The sequence below is a fragment of the Bidens hawaiensis genome, unplaced genomic scaffold, assembly GCF_021521415.1.
Source record: "Bidens hawaiensis isolate Kalapana, Puna unplaced genomic scaffold, B.hawaiensis_p1.1 tig00001647_1, whole genome shotgun sequence".
Classification (NCBI taxonomy): Eukaryota; Viridiplantae; Streptophyta; class Magnoliopsida; order Asterales; family Asteraceae; genus Bidens; species Bidens hawaiensis.
The window spans coordinates 2,598,707-2,617,343 of NW_027491093.1; the positions used below are offsets into that span (position 1 = coordinate 2,598,707).

The 18,637-nt window shown below is 33.3% G+C and overlaps 1 protein-coding gene across 1 annotated transcript; it reads right to left on the reverse strand.

Moving 5' to 3' along the window:
* Positions 1 to 12,723: 12,723 nt before the first annotated feature.
* LOC143590349 (mitogen-activated protein kinase 16-like) lies at positions 12,724 to 17,266 on the reverse strand. Its single transcript, XM_077070856.1, has 10 exons — positions 17,238 to 17,266; positions 16,696 to 17,104; positions 16,483 to 16,610; positions 15,809 to 15,868; positions 15,571 to 15,720; positions 15,329 to 15,484; positions 14,469 to 14,680; positions 14,287 to 14,391; positions 14,043 to 14,200; positions 12,724 to 13,196 (listed from the first exon to the last, which is right to left on the reverse strand). The coding sequence occupies exons 1-10, from the start codon at positions 17,259 to 17,261 to the stop codon at positions 12,910 to 12,912; spliced, it is 1,689 nt and encodes a 562-aa protein (XP_076926971.1). The 5' UTR covers positions 17,262 to 17,266; the 3' UTR covers positions 12,724 to 12,909.
* Positions 17,267 to 18,637: the final 1,371 nt, after the last annotated feature.

Below are 18,637 nucleotides of genomic sequence, written 5' to 3' on the forward strand. Positions count from 1 at the left end.
GTGCAGCATGGTTGTTTGATCATGAATAATTGATAAGGTCTTTCAAGATTTATTCTGAAGACTTTGATGACTTATTCTACAAGACCATTGTATTTGAAGAGAAAAAGAAGAAAACATTGGACTTAAAAGGGTTATGGAAGAAGGTTACTAGCAAAGAAAAGGAGTATACATTTATCAAGGGTATCTCAAATGACATTGTTGACCAAGAACAAGATCATGCAGATCTCAATCAAGAAGTAGAGAATGATCAAGTTCAGACTGAGGAGAACCCAAGCAACCAAACAACTGAAGAGGATGTGACTACTGCAAGATTTCAACATTTGTTTGAAAGCTTGAATATTGGAGACAACGGTGCATCTACCTCAAGACAATACAATGAAGAAGCACCAGAGTTTCATGATGCTGAAACAGAATTGATCATTGAAGAACCAAATCTCAATGAATCAAATATTGACACAAATATGTCTGCAGATATGATTGTTCAAACCCCTTATGTTGAAAAGAATCATCCTTCTGAAAACATCATTGGAGATATAAATGAAAGAGTTACTAGAAGTCATTTTGAATCTGCAAACATCTGTTTATACTCCTGCTTTCTATCCCAAATAGAACCAAAGAACATTGTTCAAGCACTAAAGGACAGTAGTTGGGTGGAGGCAATGCAGGAGGAACTGGCACAGTTCAGAGATCTACATGTTTAGGATCTTGTTAACAGGCCAAGGAACAAATCTGCAATTGGAACAAAATGGGTTTTCAGAAACAAAAGGGATGAGAGGGGTATTGTGATTAAGAACAAGGCTAGACTTGTGGCATTGGGATGCCTTCAAAAAGAAGGTATAGACTTTGAGGAAGTCTTTGCACAAGTTGCAAGACTTGAGGCAATCAGAATCTTTCTTGCATATGCTGCCTCAAAGAACATTAAGGTGTTCCAGCTTGATGTAAAGTCTGCATTCCTAAATGGAAAGATTGATGAAGAGGTGTATGTTGCTCAACCACTAGGTTTTGAAGATCCATTGTATCCAAATAGGGTGTATAAACTAAATAAAGCCCTTTAAGGATTGCATCAGGCTCCTAGAGCATGGTATGATGAGCTGTCAAATCATCTTCTTGAAAATGGTTTCAAAAGAGGAACCATTAACAAGACACTCTTTTACAAAAGAAAAGGATCAGACTTGCTGCTATTACAAGTCTATGTTGATGATATCATCTTTGGTTCAACAAATGAACAAATGTGCATGGAGTTTGAAGGGGTAATGAAATCCAAATACAGCATTAGTTCAATGGGGGAAATGAACTTCTTTCTTGGATTGCAAATTCAACAGAAAGCTGATGGGATTTTCATCTACCAATCTAAGTATGTGCAGGACATCCTAGACAAATTCAAATGCAATGATTTGAAGACTGCTTCAACTCCTATGGACACAAAAGAGAAGATGGTAGCTGATGAAAAGGGGGAGCCAGTAGATGAACATGAATATAGAGCAAAGATTGGGTCTCTGATGTATCTTACTGCTTCAAGACCAGATATCATGTTTGGTGTATGTGTCTGTGCAAGATTCCAAGCAAGTCCAAAAGTCTCCCACATGAATGCTGTCAAGAGAATTTTTAGATATTTGAAGGGTAGACCAGACTTAGGAATTTGGTATCCAAATAACCAATCTTTTGACCTTATTGCCTACACAGACAGTGATTATGATGGCTGTAACATGAGCAGGAAGTCAACCTCAGGTGGATGTCAATTTTTGGGTGAAAAGCTAGTGTCATGGCAATACAAGAAGCAGACTACTGTCTCAATCTCAACTACTGAAGCTGAATACATTGCTGCATCTGCTTGCTGTGCACAAGTTCTATGGATTCAGAACCATATGCTGGACTATGGTTTGAATTTTATGAATACCCCTATTCTCATTGATAATACTGCTGCATACTTTGCTGTTAAGAATCCAGTCCAACATTCAAAGACTAAGCATATTGAAATCAGACATCACTTCATTAGAGATTGTAATGAAAAATGTTTGATTGAAATGCAGATAGTTGACACAAGTGACAACTTGTCTGACCTATTCACCAAGCCACTTGACAGAACCATATTCAACTTTCTTTTGAAAGCCCTGGGAATTTTCAACTCAGATGAGGTCTGATTGAGGATGTGTGCTTAGTGTGTGTCTCTATGTGCTAATTGATCATTTTTGATTGAGGTCAGACACATTGAATGTTGGTTGAATATGTTACTTGTTTGATGTTAACTGATTAGTGCTTAAGTGATTATCTGTGCTATAAATTTTAATCAAAACATGAGCAAGTTGTTAATGGTGTAGAGACATGATAATACTATTCAGTTCAAGCTTTAAAGAAGCTTAAAAGAAGGATTTTTCAATGAAAAGTCTCAGGTAGTTATCTTTGCTGAAAATTATGTCATTTGCTCAGTTGGAAGGACATACACTAGTGTATGTTTGGTTCTGCAATCTGCAAAGATTAAAAGGATAGCCATTAACCAGAAAACTGAAAGCATTTGGGGAAATTATAACTTGTTTTCTATTCCTTCACTTAAAACTATGTCAATAGCTCTGACTTTGAAAGGACATATATTCATAATGTATGTTTGGTCCTGTTGACCACTTGTGGCCAAACAGAATAGCCATTTACCTGCCAATTAAGAGACATTGGGGTGATTGAATATTAAACTTAATACTATTGGGAAATGATAGTACATTGACTACTTAGCCAATCATATGGATTTATTAGGCTAAAAGGACTCTTAGTACAGTCATTAACATGTACGGTTGCTTTCTCATGAAATGTAAAATCTAAGGTGATATAAACATAAAGAAAATGCTAAGATTTATGTGGAGTTACGTTGTTGTCTATGCATGTTCCTAGATAAATCTTTTCAAATGATAGGCAGAAAAGTGATTATCCAGTCACACACAAGCCTGTTGGTCTTTGGTTACCCAAAAATGAAACATCTTTTAAAAGAATGACAAAGAACAGTTGTGAACTACTTTAATTTCAAATATTTAATCAACCAAAAGTTGATACATGTTCATAAATTTTTATTGAAAAAATACAAACATGAGGGTTAATTCCAGAACTACAAGGGTGGAGGCAATAATATAAGTCCTTTAAACATCCTGAATGAAAGGCCTGTAAGTCCAATTTGCGTGGCATGTAAGTCCAACGTTCAACCTCACATATGTTTGTAGATTTGGAAAGAAATATCTTATAATTTTTCAAAAATATGTTCTGTCATTAAAAGTTTTAACCAAAACTAGGGGGTCAAAGTCAAATTGGGGTGATCTGGAGAAAGCCAAATAAGCCTTGGGGATAGATAAGGAGCATCAGAACACAACATGTGTTATCCATTAAATTTTCTGCAACTTAATTGAAAAGTAATCATATCACCAAAGAAATGAAAATCATGTTAAGTCTAGACCTACTGTTGACCTGTCTTTGCAATCATAATAATGTTGAGAATGAAGTATTGAGAAAGCTACTTAGTCAATATGATCTCATTCCTGAGATCTTTTCTGTTTACCAAAGAAATTGTTTTGAAGTGAAACATAACTGAAATTTGATCTCTAAATGCACCATTTGCTCTTAAAATGTGATCTGTAATGATACATAACTAACAAATGTCTTTGACAAATGGTTTAAGTCAAAAAGTGTTGCATTTTTGCCTTTAATAGGTTGAATATGTAAGTTCGGGTAAGGTTTGATGTTCTCTAACCTTTTCGGGCACAAAACAGTTGAATATGTTTGAATATGTATTTTCGGGTAAGGTTTAATGTTTTATAACCTTTCCGAGTACACTTAGATGTTTTTATCTAAGTTTACTATTTTCAGGCATGCTTTGAAGTATTTGATACTTTTCGGGTAGAGTTACTATTTTAGTCACTTTCCGGGCAAGCCTGATTGCTTATGATTGAATACGTATTTTCGGGTAAGGTTTATGCTTTTTAACCTTTCCGGGCACACTTAGTTGTTTTTATCTAAGTTTGTCTTTTTCGGGTATGATTTGATGATTTGAATTTTCTCGGGTAGACTAAACTGTTTAATTTAGTTCCCAAGCATACCTGATGTTTGAATATGATTATCCTAGCAAGCTTAGTGCTAACATAGGATTTCCGGGAAAGCTCTTTGAAAGTTTAAACTATAGCACACTTAGGTGTTTTACGTTTAATTTCACTCCGAGCATGCTATGTATTATTTGTGGTTATGATTGCTTTGAAATTACAAGTGTTTTCGGGCGGACTTTGTCTTCCGGGCACACTTTATATTCCGGGTACACTATTGTTCCCTCAATATACTTGGTAATTTCAAATTTTGACTTTCCGAGTACACTGTCTGCTAGATATCATTTCGGGCACACTTTATACTCTAGGAAAAGTTATTCAGATATACTTTATATGGAAGGTTTTTCGGGCACACTATACATAAGGATGGTTGCTCGGGCATACCATACGTCAAAGTATGCTTGATTGAATGTGTTTCTGATCCTGAAAAAGATTGAGATAATTAATTTACATTTGAGAAATTTCTATGGGAATCCTAATTGTCTCCTAGACTTTACTCAAATTTATTTATTACTTTATCTTTAACTACTTTACCATTTCTGGACATCCTCCAAAGCATCCATTCCTTAAATAGATAAGGAATTTGTGAGCTAAAAGACAAAACACTTTTTAAGATTCTCTCTTTATCTGACATGCAAAAGAAAAGCAAACTTTACAGAAAAACACATTTTTTAATGCAGATATGTACTTAAAGTTTGTCTTAACCTCCATTAAAGAGATTGTCTTTATATATTTAAGTTTTGAAACTTCCTATTACTTACATTTGCTTTGTGTGTAGGTTTCAATATCATTCAAGACAACGATTTGAATTGAAACATTCTTTATCCCTTAATCTTTATTCTTCTCATAAATATATACATTATTTTAAATCTAACTGTCAATTGTATGCTCATCTGTTAACAGAGAATCAGAAATGGATCCAACTCTAGGCAATCTCAATTCCTACAAGCATCATCTTTCAGAAGAACTAAAGAGGGCGCTACAAAGAGTTCAAACTCTAATGAATGAGGTTGAGAAGACCTCAGCTGCCCTAAAACAGGGGGAGAAATCACTGAATCAGGGGGAGAATTCATTGAAGCTGCTCTCAATCTATGAAGAAGATAGTTCAGATGCTGACACTAACAAAGTTCCAGAAGATGAAAGGAAACATCTTGAAAGAAAGAAACTAAAAGGGAAAGAAATTGCTATAGAAGGTGATGAAAATCATATTGTCAATTCACCAAAAGAAAAGTCAACAATCTTAGAAATTGATGAATCTGAAGTAGAAGCCAAAAGGGTCTATGTGCAAAGAATGACAGAAATTCAAGACAGACAATTTCTAAGCCAAACACTGACTGATAAAGATTTTGAAGAACAAGTAAGCTTGTTGAAACTGTTTAAAGATGAGAAAAAGGCAAGGGATGGAGTAAAAAAATGAAAATCTGAAGGAAGTCCCACAAGAAGTAACTGATAAATGCTTAAATGACAAAGCAATTCCAAATGAAGTGCTTGTATATCTCCTCAAGTTGATTAAGCAAGAAGAACCAGAGACAGAGGTAAAGGAAAAACTAGATACTGTGATTGACATAATTTCAAAAGCTTTGAAAAAGATTGCTCAAGACAATGATTTGAAAGGTTTGAAATTGAAGGATGATTTGGAACAAGAAATGAATGTCCAGAAATTGTTGAGTATGTATGGTGGTAAACCAAAATTTTTGGTGAAAAATGGAATTCCCTTTTACTCAGTAAAGGTCATGACAAGAAAGGAGATTTTGAGCAACTTCAAGAAAATGAAAGAACTATAGCTAAACAAAAAGAATGGAGCTGCTCAGTCTCTAAATGGAGAGAACAAGGGAATATCCAAAAAGATGATTGATCTTTCTAAAATGACTATGAAAGGGAAATCCAAAGTAAAGCCTATCTGCAACATGACAACATCCTTTGTTTCGAAACAGAACGTAACAAAGAAAAGAAAAATGTCAGTAATTTCTCAATAGAAAACAAAGCAGATACAATTGAAGATGGATAAACCTTTGATCAGGGCTGAAGTAAAAGCCAAAAATCCTTCAGTCAACCATAATGTTATGCCAAATGGGGTATTTTATGACTCCATGACTGAACATCTGAATGTTATGATGGATAATGGAGAGATTGTGAAGATCTTCTCTAAAAATGACTTCAGAAAATTCAATCTATGGAAATTGACTGTGATTGCAGCACTACATCTCTCTGATTATAAAGAAAGGCAAAGGCCTACAAGTGCTAAGCAATCAGAACTGTTAAGATTCTTGAGAGAACAAGAGAAGTTGGACTTTCCATGTCTAAACAAGTATCTCTGGCTAAAATGAAGAATTTTTGGTTTAAGTTCCTTATTTTGTAATGTCTTTTGACAGTTTTTGAATATGTAATTGTTTATGTCATTTGAATATGTAACTTTGATTTTGAATTTGATGTGTATTTTTAATCCTGTGTAAGTAACTGTAGATGTGTTTTGGGACAGCTGAGGTGTTCCAATCTAGGGGGAGATTGTTGAGTCAAGATTTGACCCAAAACTTATCAGATGGAAGATTGGAATCTTCTCAACCTCCTCAGAAATGACTAAGTATGGAACCGGGCATACCTTAGACTTCCGAGCAAGCTTTTATTTAGCTGGGTACGATATTTTGTCTATCGGGCAGGGTTATCTTCTAGAAGTCTTCTTTAGTGGATATCTGGGCAGGGTTTGCAAATTAGTGTATTACCGGTTATGGTTCACTAGTTTATGCTTATCCGGGAAAGGATCACTTTATCAAGCAAGTTTGTTCTTCTTAGCCAAGTAAAGCTCACTCCCGAGTAAGCTTTAGGCTAACCAAGCTCATGAAGCCAAGTAATTGGAAGACGGGGCAAGGTATTCATTAATAAGTATGGTCCAAGTAAGCTTGATGGTTTAATGGAATATCTCTAAGTAACATCGGGCAAGATTCAACTCAAGCAAGGAACAGTGCTACCAGGCATACTTTGCTAATAAGCTATCTTCTAGCAAAGGGTTGAATTGGACCATTGAAGAACAAGGTTGCTCGTAAGGGTTTGTCGGGCAAAGTCTGGCAAAGTCAAGAAGATTGAAGTCTACCCGGTGAGTATTTTCTTGGTAAAATACTCTTCAAGTAAAGTCTACCCGGAAACTGATCCCGAGCACACTTCTATGTTACAAAGTTATGAAGGATGGCAGAGCATACTCGGAAAGACAAAATTGATGCAAAGCCTACCCGGAAGACTTGTTTTACACTTAGGATTTTTTCTGAATATGTAATTTGAATATGTTTTAGCATTTAGGGTTTCTAGAAGGAATGACAGTTGTCCAAAGGTGTCAGGCCTATAAAAAGAATAAATAGGGCACACCTAGGACAGCGGCTGAATACGATACTAAGTGAGAACATTTATTGAGAGACAGCCGTTCTTAAGAATCGTACGGACAGTAACTTTCCTATCAAGAAACCCTAAATCAATTATTCTTTTGTATGATGATCTTTGTATGAATGGAAATCTTTTGAGTGAATCTTGTGTGTGTTAGTTACCTTTGATTATTGATAGCAACTGCCCTGTATTATTGATTCCGCATTTAATAAGCATTAATATTTCTAAATATAGCAACCCGTCATTAACTCCCTTGTCGACACATCTATTTGTGTGAGTTATGACATGATTTGAGTAAGATCCAGCTGAAATCGGAGACCTGACAACAAAAAAAGGTTACAATGGGTGGAGTTTATGATCAACGAATACAATAATGCTATGTGTGTGTGATTACAGAGAACTTAGCAGCTAGAGTATATGCGAGTGTAACTGTGTAAGTGACCTAGTATCGATCATAAACTCGATATAAAAAGAAAACACATTAACAACTAACTAACTAGTCCTACATTTCCGCCATCTTCCCACTATCTCCTACGTGCTTGAGAAGTCCAAGTAGCGAGAATTATGGTGGAATAAGTCTTAGAGCCGTTGCATTCATTAAGTAACAACCTACACAGAAGAGATAATTGTTAATAATACCAAATGCTGAGGATCCTTGATTCTATCACAGCTCCGGAGCCCTTCAGTATGATAATTGATCCAGATCTATCGTCAAGAATAGCATATCCTCAGTATCAAAATTATCTGCTCTAACACATGCTAAATGTGAGAATCAAATAGAGTAATTATATATACAAGTAGAGTAATTATGTAATTACATCATAGAGTAATTACATAATTACTCTACCTGTATATATAATTACTCACATTTAGCACGTTAATTTCATTTGTACATTAACCTTCCTCTCTCTCTCTCTCTCTCTCTCTCTCTATATATATATATATATATATATATATATATATATATATATATATATTAGCAGTAAGCCCGCACGATGTTGCAGCGACGACAAATTTTTAATCTTATCACATAAATACATAATTAAATCTAGTAACAAGCCTTAGAATGGTCATTTAAGATATCAACTTAAAAAATGGATATTATGATCATATGGTCAAAGAAGGGTGTTTGAGGAAAAAAATATTATGAAGCCTAAGCACTAGATTGAAGGAAACATGATTATTTATAGCGTATGAATTAAGTGTTTTACATAATCATCAAAAACTTTTACATTGATACATAGGAGATCTATATATTATGATTGATAAGTCGCTAATGAGCAAAGTTATCAAAACGTCGACAAAAATGTGTGCGTCACAATGGTAAGTCGTTTTTTTATATATCATAATATGTTAAAAAATATGGATATAACAAGAATTTTAAATAAAGTTATTAAATTGCGGGTTAAAGATGATAGGGGCAATCACGTAATAATTTAATAAGTCTACAAAATGTAATAAAAGTTAAATGGTAAAAATTGTAACTAATTTAAATAAAATGGAAAGACACGTGATATTTAATGTCACAATGATCATTTTACCCCTCTTTAAGCTTATATTGTGTGATTTATAAGTAGTAAAACTATTAAAATCAACACTTTTACTTTTTCCTATTACTCCCCCATTATATAACTAATCGGGTGTCCCAGCGATGTCGCGGAGTATCCATATTCTTGTTAGAAAATATTGATATAACAAGAATTTTAAATAAAGTTATCAAATTATGGGTTAAAGATGATAGGGGCAATAACATAATAATTTTATAAATTTACAAAATGTAATAAAAGTTAAAAGGTAAAAATAGTAACTAATTTATAAAATGGAAAGACATGTGATATTTAATGTCACAATGATCCTTTTACCCCTCTTTAAGCTTATACTATGTGATTTATAAGTAGTAAAACTATTAAAATCAACACTCTTACTTTTTTTATATTACTCCCCCATTAAATATACTAATCGGGTGTCCCTGTGATGTCGCGGAGTATGCGTGTAAACACAACATCAAACGCGCAACCGGTATTAGTACGCATTTTACCTCGCATCGACATGCGTGTAACCCAACAATAGTGTTCGTGTAACGCGACATCGGGCGTGTATCCGGTGTCGGTACACGCTTCATGCAACGGTTGTGCATGCCAAATCCGGTGTCGGTATGCACATAACCGGTCTCAACCAGACCTGAACCAGATTAACTTTTTATGTATCACGTGTTTTGTTCATAACCATTTTTAACCAATGAACCGAACGCACTCGACGGAGCCCGTTTCCCGGTTCTAACTGGTAATCAGATAACACGTTAAGTTTTTTAAATTAAAAAAAATATAGCAATATCATACTCAAATTAAAGAGCATAAAATGCTCGTTTTTATGGTGTACTTTTTTTTTGAAAAAATATTAACCTGGAAAAAGTTATAGTCGTTTAAAAATTGTAGGGGTAGTTAATTTAGAATAAGAGAGTAAATGTGTAACTATTATATATATTAACAAAATGTGATTGAAATTAAAGGACTATACTTGTAAATATTTTTTAATCATATATAGTTAACCATAAAAGAGATTGAAAAGTCCACATTACCCCTAAAATCTCATAAATTTATACATTGTGTGTTGTACCTTGTGCATAGTTTTATGCACCTCTTAAAATTTAAGAGGTCCTAACTCATGCTTTATATATATATATATATATATATATATATATATATATATATATATAAGGGTTCAAATAAAAATAAGGAGTTTTCTAGAAATTGTAAGAACCAATAGAATTTTGACATTTGGCATTAAAACCTATAGTGAAAGAATAATACTAGGTAACTATGTCGGTTATAATGGTGAAAGAGTAATTCTAGGAAACTATGACGGTTTTTGGTAATTTTAAATCTCAATCATTGATTGATATGATCCAGTGGCTATGATTTATTCTTAATCTTTCTAGGAAACTACTTATTTTTAGGATAACCCTCCCATATATATATATATATATATTCCTAGAATTACTCTTTCACCATTATAACCGACATAGTTTCCTAGTATTATTCTTTCACCATAGGTTTTAATGCCAAATGTCAAAATTCTATTGGTTCTTACCATTCCTAGAAAACAACTTCTTTTTATTTGAACCCTTTTCTATATATATATATATATATATATATATATTTATTGATTTTTAATTTTATTTATTGTAATTAAAAAAGCTAATAATATACTTAGGCTTTGATAATAAAAGATTTTCACAAATAAATGAGATTTTATGTCCCAGTTAAAAGCTATCTGGGTTTGGTGAGACCCATAACCCGCTTATTTTTATTATTATAAATTTGTTTCTTAATTATAAATTATATCTTTTTTTTTAAATCGGGTATTAATTTTTATTATTTTCCTATTTTACAGGGTTTTCATATCAAATATTTGGTGAGATTAGTTTATAATTTATTGACATGTTATAACTTATTTAAGGACTATCTGGCTTTTGTGAGACTCATACTCGTGGATTCTGGTCAAATTCATGAGAAGCCACCATTTACAAAAAAAACAATTTGATGACTTAAAAGGTTTCATTTATATATATTTAAGTCTTAAAGAATAAAATTGACAAAAAAAATATATAATAATAATAATGTAAAAAAATAATGAGGATACTTTGACTTGAAGTGCATTTGGTTAACAACTAGGGGTTTTCCGAAGCGTTATGCTGGTGTTTAACTTTGTTCGTTTTTATCTTTATTTTATGTATACTCAAGTTTTTCTTTCGTTTTTGTGTTTTAAAAGTTACAAATAGTCTTAGAATCATTAATCATCTTATGTTGTGGAATGCCACTGAGTATTTGAACAAATTAGAATCCTATGGACCATGTTTGTTAATAGTTTATTGTTTATCAAAACAACTATTTTAGATAAACATACGTCTTTTTGGCAATATAAATCATCATGGGCCAAAAATAGATTTTATAAATAACAAAGGGTTAAACCTAGAAAGCATGATAGTGTACTATAGCAATTTGTCTCTCTTAATATCTTAAATATATATAAACAAAACATTTAAAAGCTCTCTGGTTGTTACTATATTTTCTCAAGTCATTAGATTGTTTTATTTGAAAATGGAGGTTTCTCATGCATTTGACCTGAATTCACGGGTATAGGTCTCACCAAACCCAGATATCCCTTAAACCGGTCATAATATCTCATTAAATTAAGAATTAATCTCATCATATATTTGATAAAAATTTCCTATAAAATAGGGATATACTCAAAAATAATATCCGATTAGAAAAAGATATTATTTATAATTAATAAACAATTTAATAGTAAAAAAAGCGAGTCATGGGTCTCACCAAACTAAAATATCGTTTAAACCAGGTTATAACATCTAGTTTATTTGTGAAATCCTTTCATCATCAAATTACAACTATATTATTAACTTTCTTACAATAAATAAAAATAAAATTAAAAATATGTAAATACTAGTTACGAATAATGTAAAATAATTCCGTAACACAGGAGGATAAAAGCTAGTATAGTATAATTGTGTTGTAATATTAATTTCATTCTTAATTTGTCTGGTAGGCTAATAAAATGAAATGGAATTTATTCTATCAAACTCTTTCATTTATAAGAATTCAAAAATGCTTCCAAAAATCCAAACTATGAAAGAATTCAACCAAAGTAAAAAGTCTTTGACCATTCATTGTCGTCAAATACCTCAACCCAACCACCTTGGATACCAGTGTCATCCCAACCGCCTTTGTCAATACAACTACCATCCCGGTCACCCCAGTACCGCCACTTGTTCCAACAACCGCTATGACCTTGCCATTGCCCTTACCTCGCCACCTCTCCAATCAGCGAACCACCATGACCCTTACTCTACCAACCCCGACCAATCATCCCCGCCCCCACAAACTACGAATGGCCATGGCGTGGACTACAGTTGTGCTTGTCAGGACGATAATGGTGGCCACAAGTAATTGTTGGCCGTAGTGAAGGATCCAATTCCTTAATGACCTAAATTTTATTATAAATTCAAACATGAAATGCAAACAATCATTCGAGACGGGTAACAGAAGGGACATTAATATGATGAATACAATACCATGTAAAATCCAAAATACAAATATAAGAATTAAACAAATGAAACTTATAAAAATACCATATTCACGTTCTTCAAACAAGTACACATTATAAGGATACAATTAAAAACTTGGTCTTTTAACAATAATTAATTTTTACAAGTCAAAACATTGAGTAAGCTAGAGAATCAACATGGTCTTTATTAGGCTGTTAGCTTCTTCTTAATAGTCTTTCCAATATCTTCACACTTGCCACAAATTCCATCAACAAAAATGACAGTTATACCCCTCCGGTCTACCAACAAAACTTCCCAACTCATGCTGTCCCAGGGGTGGTATAGTCATTTCCTTACCGGCAAAGCCCTTACACGACTTGACCCGTAACGTTAAGCGAGTCAATACCACTGACTACCGGGCCCGCCTTGAGCAGCAGCAACTTTTCGTGGAACGTATGGAGGTCGGGCCTGTAACCCGTTTCCGGGAACTTCAAGATTTGTTTCTGGTTTATCGGTTTTGCAGGCAGACGACCTTCTAGGGTAGGAAGAGGCAGGAAGTGGGAATTGGGTTGGGGCGGCTACTGGGTTGTTTCTATTAACCCTTCGTTGTTGTTCAATAGCATCAGTGTCATTGTTGTATCGCATAACCGAACCGACAACTTTACCGGGCCTTGCGGCACTTGCCCCTGTAAAAATATAAATATAAAAGTTTAGGAATGTAATGTGCTATGATAAAATTAATGGGATTTGTAAACTGAATTGTATTTATTATGTTTCTACTATATACAAAAAATGAAAACATGATGCATTCGTACAATGTACGAACTATTATATGTTAAAATGTGCAAAATCAATTATCATTTTTAAAACATAAAATATTCATAACATGATAGCAGTAATAATACCAATAACAGTGGTAACAATAAACCTATAGGGACGACTTCCGTTTGAGAGGGTCGTACAAGTTATTTCAAGACAAACTACAATCATTAGTTTGTGTTAAATTTCTAGAAATGTTAGTTAACTAATATATAAAGATTGTGAATGACATATTATAAGGTATTAACTTTCTTAAGTATTTAATGTAATTCTGAATTTTGTTATCAATGTATATAACTTCAATATGGGTGAATCATATATATATATATATATATGTATGTATATATATATCCTACGGACATTATTAACTTTTAAAACATCTTTTTCTAAAACATAAACAAACGTTTATTAAAAAAAATGGGCATTACAAGTTTGATTTCCAAAAACATCAAATGTAGGGAGTAGGGACAGACCAAAATGCCCTTCAAAGTTGGTCAAAATGATGCAAAATTTTGATTTGGAAATATAGTGATTTCACAACATTATTGGTGGCTTTAAAACACGAGATTACAGCATTACAAGTAATAAACAACAAATTGATATTAATAACTTTAGCTTTTAGAATCCTTTAAATTGATATAATGAATGCTTTAATCCTATCTATATGTGATTAATAAAAAATGGCAATAACTAAGCTTGAATGATCAGCAAACCTTGGATGGTTTGAGGAACTTGTAAAGGAAGTCTAGTCATCGGCATTGGGTTAGTCACATATTGCTGCTTCCCAACATCTTTTATTGAGCATTTTGACATACCATTTGTAACTTCAACTGTGCTTTGAGTACTTTCTTTGGGATATAACACACATGCCCTGCACCTCAAAATTAACCAACATAAAAAAACCCAAACATAATATATCAATATAATATGATATTTGTACGTATAGTTATATATCACCTTGGTAATGATGAAGATTGTTGCCTCTCTAGAGGTGCAGCTGCGGTACCTTTGCCATAATGCTCCTCAAGATGAGCAAACTGCTTCTTGAATTGGTCAACAGCACTGTAAAGTCAAACAAAAGGGGAAAATAATCAAGAGACATATTTAAAATATGAAGTAATAAAAATTAAAAAGTGCACCTTGGATACATGAAGCTGGTTGGTTCAGCACCATCCAAGTATTCTTTGAGCATTTTGGGATGATATTCAAGAATTTCCCTATAAATCAACTCGCGTACGTCTTCTTTTGTAATTCGTCTTCTTTCAAATTCAAATTCCATTTTAGTGACAGGTTGAGCAGATGGTTCCCTCTCAACCTTAGCCAGATTCTTAAAATATGGATCGGAAAGCGCCTAATAAAATAAGGGAAAAAAAGTACTTTATTAATGAAATCGTTTATAAAACAAATAAAGGGCATTTTCATATATAACCCTTCAAACTTGCAAAATATCATATTCACCCAACGTAAAATAAAGAAATGTAACTTACCCTAGTTTTTATTTTCTAAATAAGGGTAAATAGGTCATTTACTAAAACTAACATAAAAGTTAACACTAGTTGTGGTATGGACGAAAGTGTGACAACATGAACTTCAGGGACGTTCAATGTATTATCAAAGTCAAATGAAGAGATCTTCATGTCACTACAAATATAAAGAACGTAGTTATAAATTACCATAGTTTTTATTCTCTAAACAAGGGTAAAATGGTCATTTTCAAACACTACCATAAAAAGTTCACCAATCAGTGAAAACAGAAAAGGTGTGAGTGTAAGTGACACACTGACACCACATATGAACTGACTTCAATGACGTTCAGTGTACTTATTAAGAACACGATCTGCAAGTTATCCCGGGCATAAAGAACATAATTTGTGATTTACCCTAAGTATTGAATGATATATTTGATATTATAATTGCATGTTGGCTAAATACGATATTATTCAAGTTTTGTGAAGTGTACAGGTAAATGTGATATTAAAAGAAAAGATAAAAATATTACCTCCTCAGCAGTAGGACGATCCTTAGGCTCAAACGCAAGCATTCTTTCAAGTAAACGAAGAGCAAGTGGATCTGCATTTGGAAACTTCTGTGAAAAAGGAATCGGCTTTTTCTTCCTCATGCTGCTTAAGTATCTTCTAGCTTTCTCATTTCTTATCTGTATGTGTTACATTACATCAACATTAATATGCAAAAACATATATAATAATATACAATTATATATTAATGGTAAAGAAAACAAACCCTGGCAATAGCTTCAGGTGATGGGGTCCCCAAAAGATCAGTCATGAGGTCCAACTGATGCACCACGTTTTTCCCGGGAAAAAGCGGTCTTCCAGTTAAAAGTTCAGCAAAAATACAACCAATACTCCATGTGTCTATTGCTGGTGTATACTGCAAAAAATGATATACAGGAACCATTTTATTATATAAAGTTACATAATTATGGTATTAATTTAAAGAAAAAAATAAACTATTTTACCTTGGAGAAAAATGATCCACATAATTCAGGGGCTCTGTACCACCGTGTTGCAACATAATCCTGTGAACAAATCGAATAAGCATGTATTACTTAACTACAGATCGTACTTAAGAAAAACTAGATTGTTAGAGGTGATAATTAGGCATGTAAACAAACCAAACATTCATTTAACCATTTGTGAACTGATGGATGGGAAATTATTTTATTAAATAAATGGACATGAACAAAAAGAATGGTTCATATGCGTTTGTTCGTTTACATATTTAAGTAAATTTATGTTATTATTTATTAGCTATGCTAGTTGACCTATCAAGCCTTGGGTGATCAACTAGCAGATTAAGTGAATAAACAAGAGCACGTTAATGTTCTTCGTTGATTAAAGTTTGTTTATGTTCATTGACTTAAGTTTGTTTAGAATATAAACAAACTAACACAAACTTTTTAACTTCCTTAGTAAACGAACAAGAACAACTAAATCCGTTCATTCTAATGTTCATGTCCACTCGCTAAATAAACGAACATGAACAAGCATCGTTCGTGTTCGGTCACTTCATTTACAGACCTAGTGACAATAGGTCAAATCAGGCTATCTTTTTAACTCTTAACGGGTCACTCAAACTAGTAAAAAACAATAAGTACAACTAATTCCAAAACAGTTATAATGTGCCACATACTGTCCAAAATATTGCAGTAGGCGTATCATTAAACGCAACTCTCGCAAGACCGAAGTCACAAATCTTAAGTTTGCAGTCAGCATTCGCCAAGATATTTTTGGGTTTTAAATCTCTGTGAAACACATTCGCTGCAAAAAGAAAAAATAACAATTCAACATCAAATTGCACAAAAACATAAAACTTATAAAACAACAAATGGTCACATTATTTAACCTGTATGTATGTATTTCAAGCCTCTAAGCAGCTGATAAAGGAAAAACTGATAATGTTCAGGTGTCAAGTCATCATTCGCCTTAATAACCTGATGCAGATCAGATTCCATAAGCTCAAACACAACATAAATATCCCTAAACTCTCTTCTGGAAGGCGGTAGCAATATGTGTTTAATCTCCACAATATCCGGATGGCGAAGCAGCCTCAAAAGCTTGATCTCACGAAGGATACGCGTCGCATCCGACACGTGTTCAAATATATCATTTATCTTCTTTATTGCTACTTTTTCACCAAGATGAGTATCGTATGCCGAACACACAACCCCATAGCTTCCTTTACCAATAACTTCCTCTATTTTATACCGGCTACCTTCACCGTATTCGGTGAAGAAATCAACCTCCACAGATCCCTGCAACAGTTCATGATCCATAACTTTTTAACACATTTAATGCAAATCATACCACAACAAAATCAACATCCACAGATCCAAAAACAACATTATATCACACCCTTTTCATTAAATCAAAAGATTATAAAGTTACCTTTCTTGTTTGATCAGATTGCATCACAGCGGAAATCATCAAACATCTGGTGTGCAACTTACCAAAACTCAAACCAACCACAAATTCGCCAAACCCAGATCCCAAAACCAATCAAGAACACAAAACCCCCAAAAAAAAATGAAACTTTAGGGTTAGTACTTAGTGGTATAAATGAATCGGAGCGTGTGAGATGTAAAATAAAAAGATAAATGGGTTTTAAAACGATGAAATCAAAGAATGGATCTATGAAAACAAGAGATCGATGATGACTATTGCACAAGAACTATGTGGAAATAAATTGGTGGGTTTTGATTTTGAGTGTATGTGTATGTGTATAGATCCATCAAGAAAGCCTTTTGGGTTTTTGTAAGTAGGGGTTGAAGGAAGGATTTTGGATCTAGAGACAGATAAGGGATTTAGAATATCTATAACATTTTCATAATAACCTAATAATGGAAATATATGTGTGAAAGAATCTTCATTTTACATCTCTAAAATATTATTATTATTATTGTCATTTTTTTTTATATTTGGATCATTTTTGTTTGCCTTACCTTTTTTAGGGGTGAATATAAACACTTGGAGAGGAGTTATTGCCTTCTTTTACATTGTTGTGATTCTATTCTATTAATATATGTCATTATTCTCTTGAGTATTTCCTATTTGTTTTGTTCTTAAGCCAAGCTTGAGTATAAACCGGGTAAGCTCTATAGGACGGGAATCGATCAATCCTTGTTATATAATATTAAGATTGGTTCCCGGGTTCTGAAAATACCATTAATCAGGTTTGGGTCAGGCATGACAAGTAAGACCTGTTTGTGTCCTATAGGGGTGAGCATAAACCGGAAAGACCCGCGAGACCTGAATCAATTAGACTATAAATAAGGAAGTTCTTAGGTCTTGAGAATTTAATTAACCGGGTTTGGGTCAGGTATGACCCGTTTGCTCCTATAGAGGTGAACGGGTTAGACCTGATTATTTACAATAAGGTTGGTTCCTGAATTCTGAGAATACTATTAACCGGGTTGAATATTGTGGCTAAGATCCATTTGCTCATCACTGGTTATTTTAGAGTTCTAATTCTACATTATCCAATACTATATGTTAAACATAAAAGGAAAAGGGAAAAAAAAGTTGGGGTTTTGTTATCACTTATCAAGTTATCAGGGTTCTCATCAAGTAGCAACTCCATCTCCCAACAGTGAAGGTAAAGTTTACCTTGCTATTTAATTCAGATTGACTTTAACAAAATTAAGTTTGTAGACACGTAGATGCATACCGACAAATACAATTTGCTATAAACAAGTTAGATTGAAATAATAAATCACTCAAACTCACTATCCACTAGAAACTGAAATTGACTTGCAACATTTAAAATTCTTTTTAATATTAACCATAGC

Bases quoted from the DNA above. Each gene is read 5' to 3' on its own strand.
- LOC143590349 (XM_077070856.1), bottom strand. From the start codon at position 17,261: ATGCAATCTGATCAAACAAGAAAG. The intron at 16,611-16,695 runs GTTAAATAATGT...TTCTTTTTGCAG, and splicing joins CTTGAAATACATACATACAG to CGAATGTGTTTCACAGAGAT. The intron at 14,681-15,328 runs GTAATATTTTTA...TTATTTTATTAG, and splicing joins ATCGTCCTACTGCTGAGGAG to GCGCTTTCCGATCCATATTT.